The sequence below is a fragment of the Myotis daubentonii genome, chromosome 6 (assembly GCF_963259705.1).
Source record: "Myotis daubentonii chromosome 6, mMyoDau2.1, whole genome shotgun sequence".
NCBI classification, from domain to species: Eukaryota; Metazoa; Chordata; class Mammalia; order Chiroptera; family Vespertilionidae; genus Myotis; species Myotis daubentonii.
Window position 1 is genome coordinate 21,980,906 of NC_081845.1, and position 22,102 is coordinate 22,003,007.

A 22,102-nucleotide genomic window follows, 5' to 3' on the forward strand; every position below is an offset into this window, starting at 1 on the left:
TCTTGTTCACATCTGTATCTTTAGCATCTAGTTAACACAACGATGATATATAATAGACATTCAATAAATATTTTATGTGAATAAATTACTTAATAAATGAATAAATCTTCACCACAACCCTGAAAGTTACCCATTACCCATTGTACAAATAAGGAAACTGAACTTTAAATAGGTTTAATAAACTGCTTTCAGCTTTTGAACATTGCTAAAGAGTTAATAACCACCAGCATTTGAATATGAACTTAGGCCAATATGTTTCCCGGTACATTGCAAGCAATGATTCTCTTTTCCTTTGTTTGTGGTCTTATTTGATCAAGGTAACAGTAGTGATGAAAAAGGGAATTTAAATGACTTAATTACCCAGGTAATGACCATTATTTTCCACTCTGCTTTTTTTACATAGAACTAACCCAGCCATCTAGCTGTACTTATTCAAATTTAGTATTGTGGTAGTCTAGTCTACCATGTAGTAGAAAAACTTACTGCGATGTTTTCTTTTTGTGTGCTTTATTGATTATTCCTTGTCCTATGAACTGCGAAAGGCAAACCAATGGATGGTCTGTGTTTTAGTTTGTTCTCCAAACTTTTGTCATTTTCCTTTCTCAGGAGAATCTATCAACCCTTAGACATTTGAAAATAAAGTTATCAACACATTTGAAGTATATGATATCACTGTTTGCAAGCTCTTCTGTTTGTTAAAAGTAAAGTCTAGTGAGAATTGCTAATAACAGTAATTAAATGTGTTGATTGGATATTTACCAACACCCACCATTCTTCATTTATAGTTTGACACTTTGAAGCTGCAATTTGAGCCATAGTCCAAAGAGACAAGTATAATCACCATTTCTCTCCCTTTGCTTTCATTTGCCCAACTCTGAGTAAATAGAGACCAGAGGGCATCATTAACACATCTGCTGTTCCTTTCCGTGTTGGTCCTGATGGGAAATCATGTCTCACTACAGGTCACTGGGGAAGCAGTTTTACTTAGTGGCGATAGGAAAACATTTATCACAAAACTTTATTTGAGGAACCAAATGTGTGGGGAATTCTTGGGCTGTTAAGCAAAGGCAAAGTGTAAATCTAAGAAAGAAAACTTTAGCTGACGCAAGAGAAGCAAGACATTCTACATATGTACATAGTCATAAAAAATGCATGTTTATTGTCAAAATTCAACCCATGTAAGCACATCTGCTTCAACATGGCTGGAGATGAAACTATAATCCCATAGTTGGCCCCACTTCCAGAAATAGGAAGGAGGGTAGAGTTTGTAGCCAGACGGACTTGGTCTCGAGTCTCGCTTCCCCTGGACACCTTATTATTCCTTATTGATTTATTTCCTTACAAAACATCCATCCACTGGCTTCTCTGTGCCAGGGGTGTGCAAGCACGGGGTACGAGGAATAAAACACAGTGCCTAACCTCTGCAGCTTACAGCCCAGTGCAGTGGGCACGTTAACATAACCAGAAGTGCACTGACAAGAAGTGCAGGGGATATTTTGGGAAGTCAGAGGAAGACACCTACCTGGTCTAAGGGGATTATAGATAAATTCCTGGAGAGGTAATAACTATCAAGATGAGTCTTTAAAATGAGTAAATGTCAGCCAGTTAAGGGCGGTAGAGTGGGGGAGGAGGCATTGCAGGGACTGGGGGCTGCAGGACAAAGGAGAGAGAACACAGGACTACAGAATGCTGGGTGTGAGCCGGGCTGTGAGTGAGGCTGGAGTGACGCCGAAGCCTGCGGCCGCCCCTGGTGCCTCAGGGCTCCATGCTAACCTGCTCTAGGGCTTCCACAGCGTGTTCATCAAATTCATTAACAGGCAGAGAAGCCATTTTGCAGATAAATAGCAGTATTATATATGTGCATGTAAATATATAGTGATTTTATATAAATTATTTTTAAAGAAATAAAAATTCCCAGTCTCTTAAACATACTATATGCCAAACGCTGACACATGGCAGACTAACAGTGCAAAAATGTGTCATCAGGTTAACTCCCTTCTGCTTATTTATTTACTTTTTAAATGTATTTTTATACATTTCAGAGAAAGGGAGAGAGGGAGAGAGAGGGAGAGAGAGAAACATCAATAAGAGAGAGACTCATGGACCTGCTGCCTCCTGCACACCCCCTGCTGGGGATCAAGCCCCTGACAGGGAATGGAGCCTTGACCTCCTGGTTCATAAGTTGATGCTCAACCACTGAGCCAGATGGGCCAGACAGGTTAACTCTCTTCTGTGTAGACCTTGAGTAAATCTTCTGCTATTCTTTTGCAGAATTGTGATTGTGAAACTTACTAGGAAAGAGGATGATGTAATTCTACACTAACTTTTAAAAGAAAATGTAATGTTTGCCTATTTCAATTTCTTTGTGTATGCTACCTTAGCATATTCTGAGTGAGCATTAACATAGCACATATCAATAAAATGACAGAAAACAGCGCTAATACTGTATGTTTGCTGAGTGCTTTTATGTGCAAGGCCCCACACTAATAATCAACAGTCCAGTGAAGTAGGTGATATTAGTTTCCTCATCTTAGAGGAAGTAAATTAAGGTTTAGATTTTTTAAGTAACTGTGTTCAAATAAGAACTGATAAATATTGGAGTCAGAATTTAAACCCATTGGCATCTGGCTCCCAACTTTGCTCTGTTCACCACAGATCATCTTCTTGACATAGGGCCTGAGTATCCACATTCTTTTTTTAATTTTTTTAAACATTAATTTCAGAGAGGAAGGGGGAGAGAGAGAGAGAGAGAGAGAGAGAGAGAAACATCAGTGATGAGAGAGAATCATTGATTGGCTGCCTCCTGCATGCCCTCCACTGGGGATTGAGCCTGCAACCCCGGCATGTGCCTTTGACTGGAATTGAACTCAGGACCCTTTAGTCCACAGGCCAACGCTCTATCCACTGAGCCAAACTGGCTAGGACCACATTATTTATATTAATACCATAGCTCCTCAGCAGTAGCCCAGAGTTGGGAAATGCTACTTTAACACATCACAGTGTGAAAATGTTGACCAATAAACAAATTTTACAGCTTATCATCTCAGTGATTACTTATCTGACTTACAGGTTAACGAAAAGGAAAGTTTGCCATTGAGAATATTGTGAGTGGCATAACTTTAAGCTTCTAAGTCACTTTAATTAATACATATGCTAATAAATTTAATTTGTATGAGCCAATGATTTCTTTTTCCTGGAGAGAATCAAAGACTGAAACCAATTAGATGCTGAAGTTGATCAAGACTTCACAGTAGAACCACCCCAATGAAACACCGTAACCAAATTAGAATGTTGGACCAGCATAAATTCACTGGGAGCTTAGAAACTGGGCAAGGGGTTTTAGGAAGACAAGCTTTAGGACATGAGAAAAAAAGACCAGGACCCATCAAAAACAAATTTACTTCCTTTGAATACTTTTTACAGTCGGCCATGTACTAATGTACTCAGGCACCTATATTGAAAGACTGTGGAAAATGCATACATGCTTTAGCTTAACCTGATTATTTTATTATGTAGATTATTTTAGTGCAGCATTCAAAATATCTCTCAATAATAATTTTGTTGGTACACTTCACAGTCTACTAAATTTAAAAATACTAACCGTTCTCCGTGTATCTTTATACATTTAAGTTAAAGTTCAAGCTCTTGTTGATGATGTACAACTAAACAGAAACTGTGACTCACCAGAATCCACAATGAATTGGAGTTCATATGGTTTGCCCTACTTCCTTGACAAATATGACTACAAAGACTAGATTATTGCCTTCGAAAACCAACTTTAAAATTAGGATGGAACTTCCAGGGTATTATTCTTATGAACAATAAGTCAGTTCTAACTTCCTTGCTAGTACTTTTATTTTTATCTCTTCCTGGAAAGTTTATATGAAGTTTATATGAATACTCCTCTTTGAGAGGAGAGTGGGAAATAATGAGGCTGTTTAGATGGGAAGTTGTCTGAACTTGGGGTAGGAATGTGATGTTGTCGAATTTACTGTCTTTAACATAATAAAGTATATCAAGCTAAGGTTCTTTCTGTGGATGCAATCAAAAGTTATTCTCAAAGGGTACTTCTGAGAAGACTATCTGGACTTCATTAGAAACTGATGAACTAAGTTTCAAAACAGACAGACAGGCAGCTCTGGAGCCTGAGAAGCAAGAACCATGACAACACCAAGAGCAGTCTGGTCATAGTCTTACACATGGATGGAATGGAAACCCACATGTCTTTATTGTTTTCTGCTAACTATTCTGCTAAAGATCACTGGCTTTTCCCCTCTGCTAAATATTTAAATTCTAAAGAAATCTTTAGCTTATGTTATTCACCCATCTGTTTAGCTAAGGGGAAGAGCAGGGATCCAGTCTTCTCATTACAGTTCCAGCAGACTATATCTAGTTGAAATGAGAAATTTCTCAATAGACTATGTCTAGCTGAAAAGGATCACAGATAGAAAATGGACTCTAGACAATCAAAGGACGAAAATACCCTGCATGAGCGAATGGAAGCTAGAGTAAAGCTGGGAATATGGCAAAACAAGGCAAGTCTTTCTTTTTGTTTTGCTGAAAGGGTGGGTTATGGGTTATCTCTTATTATAAGCATTAAAGAAAAACAGGCTACAAAAACAGGAGGCTATAAGGGCTTTAGTGCTAAATAAAATAGGTAGAATTATCTGAGTCATGAATTTATCCCAAGGAAAAATAAGGATTCAATATTAAAGCCTAGAGAGTAATTTAAAATAAATGTAACACAGGATGACTCCTATCACTATTGCTCTAGAAATTTCTGGCTAATAAAATATATCAAGAAATATAAATAAGAATCATAACTATTGGAAAGGAGGTAAAGCTAAAGTTGCTTGAGGATAATATGACTAAGTCTCATGAAAACTCAAACAAGTCAACTGAAAAAACTAAAATAAATTTTTACTGTATGCCAACGCTAATGGTTACATAGAAAATATAATAGCTTAAAAAAGATTTATTCACAGTAGACAAAAAACTCTTCCCAAAGGTACAAAACACCTAGCAATAATTTTAAGAAGAATGTATGGGAACAAATGAAGAACACCACAGAAACTTGCTGTAAGGTACAGAAAAATGTCAAAATGCTTTTATTCCATCTTTAACCCTTTGAGTGCCAACCAATATCCTAGGATCTATGCTAAAATTGCCAAGGCATTTTTGCTGATTTTACAGCAGTTTAGGAAAAAAATTATGAATCGCAAGTAAATGAAGTTACGTATTCAAAAACTTAAGGAAACCTTTACTACATTGACATATTTAGCAATATCATCATCACTAATAAAAGCAGACTTAGAACTGGACGCCATTTCGAAGCTTTGATAGCGCTCCCGGCAATTTTGGCGAAAGACAGGAGGAGCGCTATCGCGCTCCCCGGCACTCTAGGGGTTAAAATTTGGCAACCTTTGTCATTTTAGAAAGGGGTTGGGCTCAATAGCACCCTCACGTGGACATTCTGAGTACAGCACCCTAGTAGGCGATTAGTCTCAATAGAGCCTAACTGTGAACATTATGAGAACAGCATCCTAATAAAGGATTAGTCTCAATATCGCCATCAAGTGGGAATTCTTGGAACAGCTCCATAGTAGAAAATTATTCTCAACAGCACCCTCTTGTGGGCATTCTGAGAACAACATACTACTAGGGGATTAGTTTCGATAGCGCCCTCTTGTGGGGATTCTGAAAATAGCACCCTAGAAATGGATTAGTCTCAATAGCGCCATCTAATGGACATTCTGAGCTGTGAGACAAGGATTTTTTTTCAGACTTGCAGATTTCTTACTAGGGTGCGGTTCTCCAAATGACCGCAAGAGGACGCTATTGATTTTAATCCCTTACTAGGATTCTGTTCTGATAATGCCCACATGAGGGTGCTATTGAGCCTAATCCCAAACTAGGATGCTGTTCTCACAATGCCCACCAGAAGGCATTGAGACAATTCCCTTATTAGGGTGCTGTTCCCAGAATGTCCATTAGATGGCACTATTGTGACTAATCCCCTACTAGGGTGCTGTTCTCACAGTGTCCTCTAGAGGGTGCCATTGAGACTAATACCCCACTAAGATGCTGTTCTCAGAATTCCCACAAGAGGGCACTATTTAGCTGAATCCCTTAAAACAATGCTGTTCTCTAGAATGCTCACAGGAGGGTGTCATTGAGCCTAAGCTTTTAGTAGGGTGCTGTTTGGACAATGCCCACAAGGGTGTGCTATTGAGACTAATTCCCTAATAGGGTGCTCTTCTCTAGACTGCATATAAAAGGGAGCGCTATTGAACCTAATCCTTTACAAGGGTACTTTTACCTAAGTGCCCACAAGAGGGCGCTATAGAGTCTGATATCATACTAGGGTGCTGTTCTTAGAATTACCACCAGATCGCTACTGCGTTTAAACCCTTACTAGGGTGCTGTTAGCTAAATGCCCACAAGAGGTCATTGTAGAGCCTAATCCCTTGCTAGGGTGGTGTTTTCTAAATGCCTAGAAGAGGGTGCTATTGAAACTAATCCCTTGCTAGGGTTCTGTTCTCAGACTAACAGTGCAACAGTGTGCCATCAGGTTAACTCCATTCTGCTTATTTATTTACTTTTAAAAATATGTTTTTATAGATTTCAGAGAGAGGGAGAGAGAAACATCAGTAAGAGAGAATCATCAACCAGCTGCCTCCTGCCTCCTGCACCCCCCACTCCCTATTGGGAATAGAGCCCTGATGGGGAATTGAACCCTGACCTCCTGGTTTATAAGTCAATGCTCAACCACTAAGCTAGATGGGCCAGACAGGTTAACTCTCTTCTGTGTAGACCTTGGAGTAAATCTTCTGCTAGTCTTTTGCATAATTGTAGTTGTGAAACTTATTAAGACAGAGGATAATGTAATTCTACACTACCTTTTAAAAGGAAATGTAATGACCCTTGCCAGTTTGGCTCAGTGGATAGAACGTTCACCTGGGGATGAAAGGTCCCAGGTTAGATTCCAGTCAAGGGCACATGCCCTGTAGGCTTGATCCCCAGTAGAGGGTGTGCAGGAGACAGCCGATCTATGAATCTCTCTCTCATTGATGTTTCTATCTCTCTCTCCCTCTCCCTTCCTCTCTGAAATCAATGAAGATTTATTTTTTAAAAAATACGTTCTGCATGAAGAAATGGAAGCTAGGGTAAAGCTGGGAATATGGTAACAAGGTAAGTCTTTCTTTTTGTTTTGCTGAAAGGTGGGTTATAGGTTATCTCTTATTATAAGCATTAAAGAAAAACAGGCTACAAAAACAGGCTATAAGGGCTTTATGGCTAAGTGAAAAAGGTAGAATTATCTGAGTCATGAATTTATCCCAAGAAAAATGAGGATTCAATATTAAAGCCTAGAGAGTGATTTAAAATAAATGTAACACAGGATGACTGCTGTCACTATTGCTCTAGAAATTTCTGACTAATAAAGTACATCAAGAAATATAAATAAGAATCATAATTATTAGAAAGGAGATAAAGCTAAAGTTGCTTGAGGATAATATGACTAAGTCTCGTGAAAACCCAAACAAGTCAACTGAAAAAGCAAAAATAAATTTTTACTTTACGCCAACGCTAATGGTTACATAGAAAATATAATAGCTTATAAAGATTCATTCACCGTAGACAGAACACACAACCCAAAGGTACAAAACACCTAGGAATAATCTTAAATGTGTGGGTACCAATGAAGAACACCACAGAAACTTGCTGTGAGGTACAGAAAAAAGTCTAAATGCTTTTATTCTCTTTTTTAAATTTGGCAAAATGGTCTCACAGGTGAACAAAAGTCAAGGGAGTTTATAATGTTTTTTAAATGGACTAGAACAAAAATCTAGTCAGATCAACGAAAAAAAAAAAAAAAGTCCTGAAACAGACTGTAATAGATGAAAGGATTTGACAGGTTCTCAGATCATCAGGTTTGTGAACAGAAATTTACATGCAGGAACTTTCGTTTTATTCAAAATTAGCTGCCTTATTCGAACTTACTCAGCAGCATACGTCACTATTAGTAAATGGCTAAATCCAAGCCGCTGGTGCTACCAGCAAGAAAGCGACCGCGAGACGTCTGAGTGAGAAACAGCTCAGTGGCAAGTCAATGCTCGTCATTTAGAACGTTTGCTCACTGCCTTTCCGGGATCTTACTTGAAACCACCGCGGGTCCCTCTCCTTGTAGAGCCATCCGGATGGGCGTGGCCTGCCTACTCCGATGATGCCTTTGGTTATCCCTCCGGTGTCACTGCTCCGATGGATGACAGCCTCTCTTTTGGTGCAGCCTCGAGCCCAGCAAGTGAATGTGTGTTGCTTCATGTAGGGGACATTTTTGAGTCCTATGTACCAAGAATAATCTTGAAATATGGTTAAAATCCTTCCAGATACTTTCATGGACTTTAATAGCAGGTAACAGGCAGAAACTAATTTAGTTTTTATTTTTTAATAAAAGGAATTTTAAAAAAACTAATGTGGTCAATAAAAGGGAAATCGTTAAAAGATATCATTGTACATTCATACGAAATATATAATCACTCAAAAATGATGTTTTTAAGAATTTTAAATAATATAGTTATTTCAGGAAGTGAGCTATAAGTGATATTTTTCTTCCTATGTTGCTTTATTATATTTTTTCTTCATTTTGCAAATTTCCTACAAGTATGAGAATTAGGAATACCTATATTCAAAAGATGAAAATGGAGATACTTAAAAATTATAATACAAACAGTAAAAAAATAAATGTAAAAAATAATTAGAATATATATTAATAAGGATTTGTGGTAAAAAGCAAAGTATATATAAATAATTATTTAATAAATAACATTTATGTGTAATTTTAGCTGATTACAAATCAGCTAAAATTAATTAATTTTACAAAAAAAACAACAACAAAGTACATATAACAAGCAGAGTTATATAAATAATTACTTAAAGATAACATTTATGTGTAATTTTACTAAATAACAACAACACAACCATACATATTCAAGCAAATATATGACCAAGTACTCTAATTTGCATTTCCAATGTAGCCTATGGTTTCTACCCCTGAATAACTGAGTAGAGGACCACTTTCAATTCCATGATGGTACTTGAAAAAACAGGAAAGTTTTTTTAAATGTAGTACCTTACATTCTGGACTTGCAAAGCTTCATATGTATGGTAAGAATGGCAAAGATCATATGTACTATATCCCAAGTAGGAAGCAAGATATAATCATCCCATCTCATTATACATTCTTTAAATCAAGTAGCTGACTTAAAGACCATGCAGTTGATGCATGAAGTTGGTTACGCCGTGTTCATAAATATCACCACCAGCTGTTTTGCAAAACAGTAAAGCATTGTAATTCTATGGATTTGATTCTAAAAATAATTGACACCTAGATGAATCTTTTTGGAAAATTTTACCAAATAGAATCATCTTCAACGCTCTTCTGAACCAGGGATAGAAAAATGCATAAATCATTGGATTAAAAGTAGAGTTCAAGTAGCCAAACCAAATCAATGCACCATTCAAGGGGGGTGGGATAGTATAGTCCAGGAAAGGATCCATGACTGTGCAGACAAAGAAAGGACACCAGCATATGAGGAAAACCCCCATCACAATCCCTAAAGTCTTTGCAGCTTTTCGTTCTTTGTTCCGTGAAGTTCCATTTTTCTCTTCCAATCCAATTGGAAGCTTCTGATTTGCATTGTTAATCGATCTTGCCTGCCCTTTAGCTATGAAATATATTCTGTAATAGACATACAACATAACAGATCCAGGTATATAGAAAGAAGTCATGAAAGCCAGGACCCCGGGTGTTTTGCTAAAGAAGACAGAACAGCCCCCTGAACAATAAGCGTGTTTGTAATACATCTGTTCAGCGCCTTTGAAGTTTAGCCCCAGAAAGATCATTCCAAATGCGAAAAGAGCAGGGACGCTCCAGCTGATGAAGATCATCACAAAAATAACCAAGGTACTGATCTTGGCTTTGTATCTCAACGGGTCACACACGGCATAGTATCGGTCAATGGAAATGAAGGACAAGTGGAAAATGGATGCTGAGCTGAGCATGATATCAGTGCTGGTGTGGATCTTACAGAAGACTTCCCCGAAAGGCCAGCAGTGCTCAACAGACCTCACCATGCTGTAAGGCATGACCAAGCACCCCAGCAGGAAGTCCGCCGTGGCCATGGAATGAATGAGCCAATTAGTTGGGGTATGAAGTTGCTTGAAGTGTGAGATGGAAATAATAACTATCAGATTGCCAACCACTGTGGTCAGAATGATGAGCACCATTAAACTGTATAGGGAAGCACGGACATCATTTGACCAGCTGCTGTTCACACAGGAAATATTAACTATATTATGGCAAAAGGACATCGTTCCTGAAGGCTATCGACTAGTTTATTTTTTCCTTTGTGTGTTGACTCTTCCTTTGAAATCCACAATCAGGTTACAGTTCCACCTTTTATTCCCATATATCTATCCCAAAAACCTGGAAGGGGAAAAAAAGAGAGTGAATCATTGGTAATTTGATTTCTCTTACTTCTAACACGTTTACCTATTACTTCTTGCTGAAAAATAATTATTTGGAAAGAGCCTTTATTTCTAAATTTTGTTCAATAGTTGAGTTTAATAATTTTTTAACATCTACTTGATGTCAGATACTGTGCTAGAAATGAAAAGGTGAATTATTAGGTTGAAATATATAAAACTGCCACTTTTATAAGTCAGAGATCAAATGATGGATTTTTCATATGCTTTAATCTATGGGAGTTTTGTAAGGGAAGCTCATATTCTAAAAGGTAGATACAAATTGCCCAAAAGCTTAGAATTGAAATGCCTTAGTAAAAAAAAAAAAAAAGTGAAATATTTTAAATGTGTCTCTTATACAGAAGTAATATCCACTAATGCCTGTTTCTGCATTTATCACATTTAAAAAAAATTTTTTTATTTTATAATTGATTATAGTGGAAAGAAATATATATACCTTTACTTCCACTTTGAAAGCACTTACACATATATTCCATGCATTATTTCGTTTAACATTTTGACATCGATAATAGCAACATGATTCCTTATAAGGAAGACATGACAATTTTATTAGCAAGAAATTGAGGCTTAGTTCATAAAACCATTAAAGCTGGAACATGACCTGATGTCTCGATTACTAGTACAGTTTCTTTTTTACTAACCCAGGTTTTCTTTGTGTGTGTGTTTTTAACTGCAGAAAAGATCAACTATTTTCAGATAAACTATTTTCAAGAGCATGAAGCTTTGAACTTTCATATAAGAATGCAGAATGTGTTGAGTAATGGCACCAACTGAAGTGTCGTTGTGGCCCAAAGGATGAGGATGTTAAATATGCACCAAAGTGTGTGGCAAGCAGGCAGGCAGTGCATAGAGAAGAGCGCTGCGATCGAACCCAGGGAGCCCGAGCTTCAGTGCGCTGTGGGCCTGGTGCTGGAGCTCGTTTCTCTTTTTTAAGCTCTAAAATCCATTACAATTTTTTCTCATACAATCTCAATTCATAAAACAGATAAAAGTGAACTCTTTTAAAAACAGAGATGCATCTTTCTACTAGCCTCCTGCTCATGCCTCACCGAAGAACCTCAAAGCTTCATGGGACCCAGTTTAAAAATGTCCCTTTTGTTACTATATGATTCTGTAATTATCAGCTAAATTATGAAATTTGCAGTATATTTTACAATATATAGGTAGTGTAATAGATATATATTATATAATAGAGATAGATAGATGATAGATAGATAGATAGATAGATAGATAGATAGATAGATAGATAGCAGTTTGGAGAAAGAATCTAAATTTATGGCAATCAATGAACAACCTGACACTATATCGTGAAACTGCTAAAAAATAAAACAAGCCTTAGAATTCCAGGAGTTTGCCTTCCTTTTCATCTCTTCCCGTTCACTCTGGGCCGACAGTACAGACCAAGGCCACATAGAAATCTAAATTTATCCAAAACTAAAACTGGATGAATAGAATATTTAGGAAGTAAAATGCATATTTTAATACATTTAAAACACCTATTCCCAAACCCCTTTTCTACCTTCTGTTCCCAGGAGGAAACATATTCATACGAAATGAATCATAAAATTTATTTCAATAGCTACCCAGGCCCAGCTGGCATGGCTCAGTGGTTGAGCATCAACCTATGAACCAGGAGGCCCCGGTTCGATTCCCTGTCAGGGCACATGCCCAGGTTGTGGGCTTGACCCCCATACAAGTTGTGCAGGAGGCAGCCAGTCAATGACTCTTATCACTGATGTTTCTACTTCTCTCCCCCTCTCCCTTCCTCTCTGACGTCAATAAAAATATATTAAAAAAAGAATAGACACCCAGACCCATTTCATAAAAGAACAAACAGTAGACTAAAACTAGGTTATTGAACTAAGCAACATTTTAATTATAATTAAAATTTACCAAAAGAGTGCTTTTTTCACTATGAAGTTTAAGTATGCACTCAACTAAACTCTATTGGTTAAGTTACTGATCTTCTACTTAGACTTTTTTTTTTTCTATTTCCTCCTTTTCCTTCTTCCTTTTACTTATATTATCGACATATTAAAGGAACAAAGCAGCACACCCTAATAACTATTTACAAGTGTTGCTAATTAATAACTGGCAGTTAAGTAATCATTCCTACCTGATGTCATCTTGAGTAAGTTCACTCAATCAGGAGAAACTAGGGTCTAAAAACCAGTAAGAGAAAGTGGGGAGCGGGGGGAAGCGTGTTCAATTTTGGAAGAGTAAATTCATAGAAGATGAAAAAGTCATTTGCCAATTTTGTATGCCTTGTTCTTTGTGCATCTCAGATGTTAGGTTTCCAGATAAAAACTAAACAACTCAGAGGCTTCCTCACTCATATTTTTACAACCTGATTTCATTCAGAGAAATAAAGCCTTAGGCATAGTATCTTAGAAATTGTTAATATTAATGACATTTCAATAGAATATATTTTTCGGCCCAATTTAAGAATATTACACATCATTTTTGTGTGAGTTTTTTAAAAGTGTTATAATTTGTTTTTAGATGTACTTGTTTAAATAAATGTTCTATGATGATATCATGACTTGAATGGTTACCTAAGAACATGACCTAACAGTGGTTTTGTTTCTTTTCTTTCAACTTTAAAAAATGTAGATAGCTAGAAATGATTGTTATCTGTATATACAAATTATCCAAGTTGCACATACAATAGTAAGATGGAAAGTTAATAAATCTCTCGTTAATTATCTAGCTAAGCAAACACTTCTGTGCAAATGATCTAATCACCTGATGTTTGAAAATGACACGTGAATTAAAAATACATTGGCAGGAGTTATAGTTTTCAATAGATCTGTCTGGCAGGACAGGAACTCGCTGGTAGAGTGCTCACAACGCCCCAATGAAGGGCCATCCACACTAATCCCACCATGCCCTTTGTGTCTGACTTCATCAAACATCCATGTCTAATTGCTCAGTCTCTCATTTCCATACCGTTGTATGCAATGACTGAACCCATCCCTTAATGTGCCATTACTCACAAAGCCCTTCCAAGTGTGCCCTTTGGAGCTCATGGTCATCACTCTGCTTCCTCATCTCTTTTCTCTATGCTTTCCTCACTTGGTTCTAACGAAAACGATCTCTCCTCTGCTAATACTTTATCCCCTGTGCTCTGCCAAAGGTAACAGATTTATCTCCTGCATCGCCAGAACCCCTTTACACTCTAGGGCCTGGAGGAAGAGTAAGTGTCCTCTCGTTCTCATTGTCTTTGCAGATCATTGTTCCTCCTGCCTTTCTAAACTCCACCATCTGCAAGCTTTGAAGTTCTGTATTCAAACTATATCTCCTCCTGCTATAGACATCTATGGATTCCCACGTCATTTCTCTTTATTTCTTGGAGATGTTAGCTTCTGAACACCTGTCACTTTCTCCAAGGCTACCCTTGACAAATTCTTAATGATTTTTTTTGTCCACGTAAATGATCCAATAATAAGGTAGCCAAAAAGACTAAAATAAGATAACTTTGAATTGACCTGAAGAAAGTGAGGAGCTAACCACGTGGGCACCTGGAGGAAGTGCCATCCAGCTAGGGCAGTGGTTCCCAACGTGGGGCACATGCCCCACAGGGGGACAGTTTGCTTTTTAAGGGGGGCAATTCCAGAGTGAGTTATTATCAGTGAATTTTTTGCATTTTTTATGGTTCTAGGGGCCTCATATATAGTATACAAATATATATTGTGACATATTTATGTATTTCATTTCTCTATTATATGTTTTGAAACTTTATTTGCTATTTTTTTCATATTATTGTTATTATTTTAAACAATTTCTTAGTGATTTCTTTTTCAGTACTTCAACTGTCCTTTCATTCTTTTATTTTCTCTTTCATGAATGCCATGTTTTTGGAAGCTTGTTTAGACCAAGTCAATGGCCTTTTAGGCTTCCTCCACGTGAATAGATCACTTTTTGAATAATAAGAATCATATGTCACAGGGAGCAGGCATCAGGATTTGAGAGATGTTTAGGTGGGGCATGGCCAAAAAAAGGTTGGGAACCACTGAGCTAGAGGGTACAGAGAGCACCGGTTCTGAAGTGGGAGCATGCCTAGTGTGTTTGCAAAATAGCACAGTTAGTGTGGCTGGAGCAAAGCGAGCAACACAGAGAAAAATAGATGGGGACGCCAGAGACGCTGTACAAGGCTGCACTGAATAGGGCCTTAGAAGCCACAGTAAGAATTTTAGTTTTGCCTTTGCGTGAAAAGGGAAGGTACCAAAGCACTCTGAATCCAGCCACATGATCTGACCCGTTCTAACGGATTCATTGTGTCTGCTGTGCTGAGGACAGAGGCTGAAGGCAAGGACAAAAGTGAAGCGAAGATGAGGAAGCCAAGGCATTGACCTGGGGGTGAAGGTGGTGGTTTGGGCCAGGGCAGCAGCTGTGGCCGTGGAGCGTGGCGGTCAGGTGGGATATGTTCTGATACACAGCAGGCTGGATTTTGACGATAGATTGAACGTGGTTTGGGAGAAAGTTGTCACGGGAAATAGCAAGGCTTTTGGTTTGAACAGCTTGTACGGTGGCGGCCCACTTACTGAGATGGGAAGATGGTGGTTGGAGAAGGACAGGACGCAGGAGGAAGTCAGGAGTTCAGTTTTGAACTTGCAGGTTGGAGCTGTGTGCTGAACAGGACGGCCTTGTGCCAGCTGCCTCTGTTCCAGTCTGGGCTGGCCATTCGCTAATTCTGCAGCCTTGGACATGCTGCCCACCTCTTGAGGCTGTAGTTTTCTCGTGTGGAAAAATAACCTATTTCCTGGGCTTTTCTGAGGCTGGAATAAGTTAATATTTGTAAAATAGCACCTTATATGTGTGTTAATCAAATAAGTAAACATCCATTGGGAATGTTAAGGGCCTATTAAAGGAATGTATAAGAAACATCACAAAGCTTTTTCAAGAATACACACATGTTTAAATTAATATAAAAAGATGCGTTCTTGAGTGTCACTATAGGCAGAGGGAAAGGAGAGGGGAAAGGGGAACAAGGAAAAAAACAATACGATAAAAATTAAACAGAGGTAGTAAGTTATAAGGAAATGAACTGTCTTTTATTCACTGCTATAGCCCCAGGGCCTGGAAAATGTCTAGAACATTCAAAATTGAATAAAGGATGGATTGAATGAACAAATGAACTGAGGAATTCATGAGCTCATTTCTGTTCTCCTTGGGATCAATAAAAATTGGGGTACATACACTTTTCCTGGCTCTAAATTCCAAAGATAAAGGATAAATCCTCATAGGCATCTGGATATAAATTCCTTGATTGTGGTGGTGGTGGTGTTTGCATAGGTCCAACTCATCACATTGTACACATTAAATACGGGCAGTTCTTTGCATATCAATTATGCCTCAATAAGGCAGTTTAAAAAGTAAAAAGGAAAGAGGGTCAGGTTAGCATAGGACTTTGCATCTATAATTATGGAAGCCAGGGGGCTCTAAGGAACTTAGAAACAATTAAGGAAATTGTATGGCAATTCAGCAATCCTATATTTAGCCAAACAGTAACCAAATGAAGGTAAAAGAAAGACAACAAATATATATTGATGACCATCTTCTGAGAAACGCTAGGAAATACTCTAACAATAAAAAAAATCAAACCAAAGTTTTTTAGATAGTAAGAGGTGAATAAAAGGAATATTGATGAATTAAAATTTCAGTTTAAATTAAAAATGATTATAATAATATGACACGATGCAATGCTTGTTAAATAAGGATTTTTGAAATAAAAATAATACATTTTTGACAAAACACTAAATTTTAACCTGGAATTTAAATTCTCAACTATCTCACTAAATTCCAGTTGTTATCCGGGTTGGTGAGGGGCTTATGAGTTCAACTTCCCAACTAGATCACATGATGCCTAGCAAAAATTTAATTTTGTAAAGTTCTCTAGCAACACACAAACACACACACACACACACACACACACACACACACACAGAAAATAGGTATGGAATGGCATGCTCCAAATTCTCAATATTGTTTACTCAGAGATGCTGAGATTAAAACAAAAAATTACAACAAGGATAATATCAAATTTTTGCAATAATTTTTCCTGGGTGGGGAAATAATGTGTGAGTTTTGCTTTCTTCTCTATCATTTCTACATCTTCCACATTTTCTACTATGAGAATGTTTCACTTTCATAATCAGAAAAAATATATTTAATAAAATCAATTGTATTGCATATGAATTAAGTTTCAAGTGAAACTTCTAAAAAGTATTGTTAAATAATTATTAGTATACTTATATTATTTGTGCTTCTTTTGCTTATATAATTCTTTCTATGAGTTACTTTTACCTTCATATTAAAATCATACTTTTGCTAAATTTCTGAGCTAAGCCCACACAAATTTGTTCTACCCTATAAATTTGGAAACAAATTAGGACTTGATAATAATTTTATTCCTAAAATATGTTTGTAGCTCTGAAATTTATCCAATAATTTTTATTAAAATACTAAGCATATTTTTGAAAAATACTTATTGTAAGAGAAAGAAAGAGACAAGAAGCAGGGAAGACAGAATTTCCAAATGTTTAGGTCGTGATTCTCGGGGTAAGACATCGCTGGAAGCAAACTGTTTCCATCCTGAAGAAACAGGAAATGTGGAAAATCCATTTGTTTGCTTATCCATCACCATAGTCCCATAGATAAGAGGGAAACAATCTACAGCAGTATTGTGGTCAAAAGACTATGCCTGAACGTGTTTCTGCTATGTGTACATGTATAAGATAATACGTATCCGATTTCAATAATCATAACTGAAAGATTCTTAAGTTAATTCACCTAATATGTGGCATGTATAGACACACGCACACTAACGTGTGAAGTCATTCAGAAATGTGCCAAGATTATTACCAAATAATAGTTGTGCAAACCAGATTTTAGTTTTGTAATTTAGAATATAGTAACAACACGATACATTTTAATTTCAAAACCTACAAAAATCTCTAGGAAGACTCCTTTTATTATGCTAAAAGTAGCCAAGTACACAACATGGAATTTCCTTTTTAATGTACAAGAAAAGGAGGTTTTAAAAATCATATTTCAAAAGGGGACATCTGCAATACTTTCAACAATAAAGATAATTTAAAAAAATCATATTTCAGCTTACCAAATTTCCCAACTTTCCATAGGTAAAGTTTTCATAAAAGTCTGACATCTTAAAAAGCATGTGTAAAGCAAGCTATTTAAAATATTTGAATATTTTTTAGCTTCTCTTACTAAAGCAGGTATTAACTAACTAAACTTAAAGAACCTTTGTTAGTCTTCGCATTAAATAATCCTAAAATTAATATATGAATAAGTACCAAACCGTTGATAAGTCTTATTCTCCAGAGCATTCTCCCTGTCTTTGCAGTTTGCGTGGCTGTCGGGTGAGTGCATGCAGACCTACCTGCTCAGGTGAGTGAACAGAGCAAGCGGATGAGCCGACAGCAGAAACGCTGCCTTTGGGAGGAGGCCGCACAGCTGCTGCTGGCCGGAGCCACTGCTGCTCTCAGATAGGCCACAGCGAGCAGACAGCATGACGCAAACATTGAAATCTGAAAAAGATAAGCTGATAATAAATCTTTCTGACACAAGGTAACAGTATTATTGAGAAATATACCTGGGAGATGCTTTTATTCTAAACCAGCATCAGGAAGCTAGCAGTGAGCAAGCTAACTGGAGAAGGTAAATACTTTAAAAATAATTTCAAGCATGGGCCACCGGTCACCACCGTCATGGGTGTTAACAGCATATAAATGGACGCACCTGTCTATTAAAACTGCCTTAATTGCTGATGGATTTGAAAAGAAACTGTTCCTGTATTAGACACGAGTACAAAGGAAGCAACTAGCACTAGAAAAATTGTTCTTTTTTCAAATCAGATGACTTGTACCATTTTTAAAAAGGAATATTTCTAAAAAGGAGAATGCCCTAGGCTCAATGACATCTTATAGTTAGAAACTAATTTAAAACAGTGGCTTTCAAACTTTTTTTAATCCCTAGGAAGAAATGCCTTTTATAATATGATTCAATACACATGTAGGTGCGCATCTGTAACAGGAACAAATGTTTTCATTTAAAAATACCCTTACCTCATTCAATTAATTCACTCTGATATTTGCTATTTTTAATTAGTGGGATTCACACCCCATAATGTTACTAAACACAATTAGGAAAGTATTGCCTTAGAGGTTATATGCTCACACATATTTAGTCCATCCTCTTTTTAATTCCTATATATAAAACTTCCAAAATGACCATCTTACACATGGAGCCAGGGCCTTCAATATAGCGAAATGGATAGCTGAACAAGTGCAGTTTCTCCTCTATTTCTATCTGTTCCTCATACTGACACAGGAAATCATAAGGTCATTATGGTAGATTGATTTTTTGTTTCAATTCTTCACTCTCCTAGCATCTTTACCTTTGTCTTTGCTCTATTGGGAGTGGGAGGTATTTCCTTGTTCTTTGAAATTGAGCTTTGCCATTTGACTTGTTTTGGCCAAAAGAATATAGACAGAAAAAAAGGGTGTCAGTTCCAAGCCTAGGCATTGGGAGAACTCACATGTTTATGAGTGTCCTCTGTGCCATCCTTGTCCACGGAGGTTGAGAGGCATGTGAAATAGTCCAGGGCATACCGATGCACAGTGCATGTGAAGCTACGTTAGCTGCCTCTACAGATTCATGAGCAGAAGTTGCTGTTATTCTAAGTTACCGAATTTTGGCAATAACTACCTGGATTAACTGAATTTCTGAAAGAAACCCTTGATATCTATTACCCTGTTTTCCTGCTTTGTGATAACACTGCCACAAGGAAAATGCTGATACCACACAACAGGTCACCTATGGTCTAAATAGCCATTAACAGCCCAGCCAGTGTGGCTCAGTGGATGATTCTCTCTCATCATTAATGTTTCTATCCCTCTCTCCCTCTCCCTTCCTCTCTCTGAAAAAAATAAAAAATATATATTTAAGAAAGAAAAATAAATGGCCATTAACAAAAGTTGCAATAGCAAAAGCAAAAAGAAAGCATAAAATAAAAAGTACACTTTACTAAATGAAGCTGACCTTTTCCTGGGTGAATATAACTCCTGCTTCAGAAATTTCTGGATGTTAAGGTTGGTTCTAGAAATAACTCCCAAGTTCACTTCTTAACAGTACATAGAAAATATCATTCATCTTTCTGAAAATGAGTTTCCTGTGTGCCTGAATCATATAAGTACTTTCCTTTATTAAAAATGTTTGATGTTGACACTACTGTAGGTATGCCCCATTTTCCCCTCTCCCCCTCCCTTGGGCATCACCACAATGCTGCCTGGATCCGTGGGGTATGTATATATATATTCTTTTTTTAAAATATATATATTTTTTATTGATTTTTTACAGAGAGGAAGGGAGAGGGATAGAGAGTTAGAAAGATCAATCAGCTGCCTCCTGCACACTCCCCACTGGGGATGTGCCCACAACCAAGGTACATGCCCTTGACCGGAATCGAACCTGGGACCCTTGAGTCCGCAGGCTGATGCTCTATCCACTGAGCCAAACCGGTTAGGGCTGTATATATATTCTTTAGCAAATCCCTTCACTTTCTTTGTCTAGTCACCTTCTTCTTCCTCTCCTCGGGGACCTGCCAATCTGGTCCATGTTTCTGTGCTTCTGGTTCTATTTTGTTGGCCACTTTATTTTGTTCATTAGATTCCATAAATACTTTTCATTTTGTGAATGAGTTTTCTTTGCAAACAAGCATAATGCCTCATGTATGAGAGTTCTAGGAAATCAGAGTCCTTATCGGCTTTGTTCATTACTGTCTCACCATCACCTAAAATAGTGTCTGAAAACCATAAATGCTCAATACATACTTGTTGATTGAATAATGTTGAATTACTGATTAAATTAATTGCTCATTTTTTAAAGCTATATATATGTGTGTGTATATATATTTATTGATTTATTTCAGAGAGGAAGGGAAAGGGAAAAGGAGATAGAAACATCAACGATGAGAGAGAATCATTGATTGGCTGCCTCCTGCATGCCCCCTACTGGGGATTGAGTCTGCAACGCAGGCATGTGCCCTTGACTAGAATCGAACCTGTGACCTTTCAGTCCTTAGGCCAAGGGTCTATCCACTGAGCCAAACTGGCTAGGGCTAAAGCTTTTTAAATCAAAGTATTACATTGATATGGAATTTTCATAGTTCCATTTGTGTAATTACAAAACTACAGTGCAAGTCAATTTTCCTTTCTCTTTATGATGTCATTTTTTTTTTAACCTGAAAATTTATTTAACCAAGTGAATTTAGGATGAACTGTGTGTGGCAAATGGTGTTGTCAATCCTCTTACTTTAGGACTATTGTTTATCTTGAGAACACATATATGTATGAGTCAGTGTTCTCCAGGAAAAACAGAACCAACAGGTTGTATATAGACACAGGAAGAGATTTACTATAGCAAAAATGACTCATGTGGTTATGGAGGCTGACAAATCTCAGACCTGCAGGGTGAGTTAGGTCTCCAGGAAAGCCAATGGCATAGTTCCAGTCCAAAGGACAGCAGATTCGAGACCCAAGAAGAGCCAATGCGTCAGTTTGAATCCAAAGGCAGAACAAAGTCAATGTTCCAGTTCAAGAGCAGTCAGGCAAAAAAAATTCTCTCTTACTCAGGGATGGCTAGTGTTTTTGCTCTGTTCAGGCCCTCAATAGATTGGATGGGGCCCACCCATATTAGTGAGGGCATTCTGCTTTATTCACTCTATGAGTTTCAGTGTTAATCTCAACCAAAAATATTCTCACAGAAACACCCAAAATAATGTTTGACCAAAAATTTGACCACATGGCTCAGTCAAGTTGACACCTAAAACTAGCCATCACAATGTATGGAATGGTTTGCATCTGATTGGTTATAGAAAAGGGTGAGGTTTCTTTTTGTCTTTGTAATATCTTAGATTACCTGTGATGTGCATCACTTTCTGGTTCAATGCTTAATTCAATAATAAAATTATCTTCTTCTTTCTCTACCTTCTTTCTCTTTCTCCACTAGCCATCCCTGAGTGGAGTGGTTTTCTGGGTTCGGAGGAGATTTTGTTTTTATTTATATTCCCCAGCCAGAAACATCTGTTAGTATGATTAGAATAACTGTGAAAGAACTTGTCAGCCACTGGGACAAACCATTGGTAAAGAAAGAGTTAACACTATGGAGAGGTATTCATGGGGACACAGGCTCAGGGAGATTGAGGGTGATGGGATCAGAAATTTTCTCTGACATCTTTTCACCTCTCCTTTTTCTCAGATGCTTCCCACTTCATTCCATTGTCAGAAAACAGAGTAAATGATTGTCAATGGCTCCAAGATTTCAATTACAAAATAAATATGACCACATCAGAAATATGTGCCATTAAAAAGACTTTAGTAAATCAGGTGTGCAATACATTAAAAAAATGTCTCGGCTTGTGAAATTTAAGGTAGGTGGGAAAAAGGTCTTGGCAAAAAGGATATTGGTTTAAGTCCCTGAAATCATGGCTTAGCCCCTGGCATTGTGTGCAACTGAGTCTTTCCTGACATGGCAC

At 37.4% G+C, this 22,102-nt stretch overlaps 1 protein-coding gene across 3 annotated transcripts; it reads right to left on the bottom strand.

Moving 5' to 3' along the window:
* Positions 1-8,820: 8,820 nt before the first annotated feature.
* TAAR1 (trace amine associated receptor 1) lies at positions 8,821-19,806 on the bottom strand. 3 transcript variants are annotated; one of them, XM_059700375.1, is made up of 4 exons: positions 19,106-19,806; positions 15,745-18,095; positions 12,662-12,892; positions 8,821-10,486 (listed from the first exon to the last, which is right to left on the bottom strand). In XM_059700375.1, the coding sequence occupies exon 4, from the start codon at positions 10,369-10,371 to the stop codon at positions 9,355-9,357; it is 1,017 nt and encodes a 338-aa protein (XP_059556358.1). In that variant the 5' UTR covers positions 10,372-10,486; positions 12,662-12,892; positions 15,745-18,095; positions 19,106-19,806; the 3' UTR covers positions 8,821-9,354. The 3 variants fall into 3 exon arrangements, with proteins under 3 accessions (XP_059556358.1, XP_059556357.1, XP_059556359.1); XM_059700374.1 differs by lacking the exon at positions 12,662-12,892 and having other exon boundaries at positions 17,948-18,095; XM_059700376.1 differs by lacking the exons at positions 12,662-12,892; positions 15,745-18,095; positions 19,106-19,806 and adding an exon at positions 10,982-11,335.
* Between the last annotated feature and the right edge of the window lie 2,296 nt (positions 19,807-22,102).

What these genes read in the sequence shown, in the direction of transcription:
- TAAR1 (XM_059700374.1), bottom strand. Translation starts at nt 10,371, where the DNA reads ATGTCCTTTTGCCATAATATAGTTAATATTTCCTGTGTGAACAGCAGC.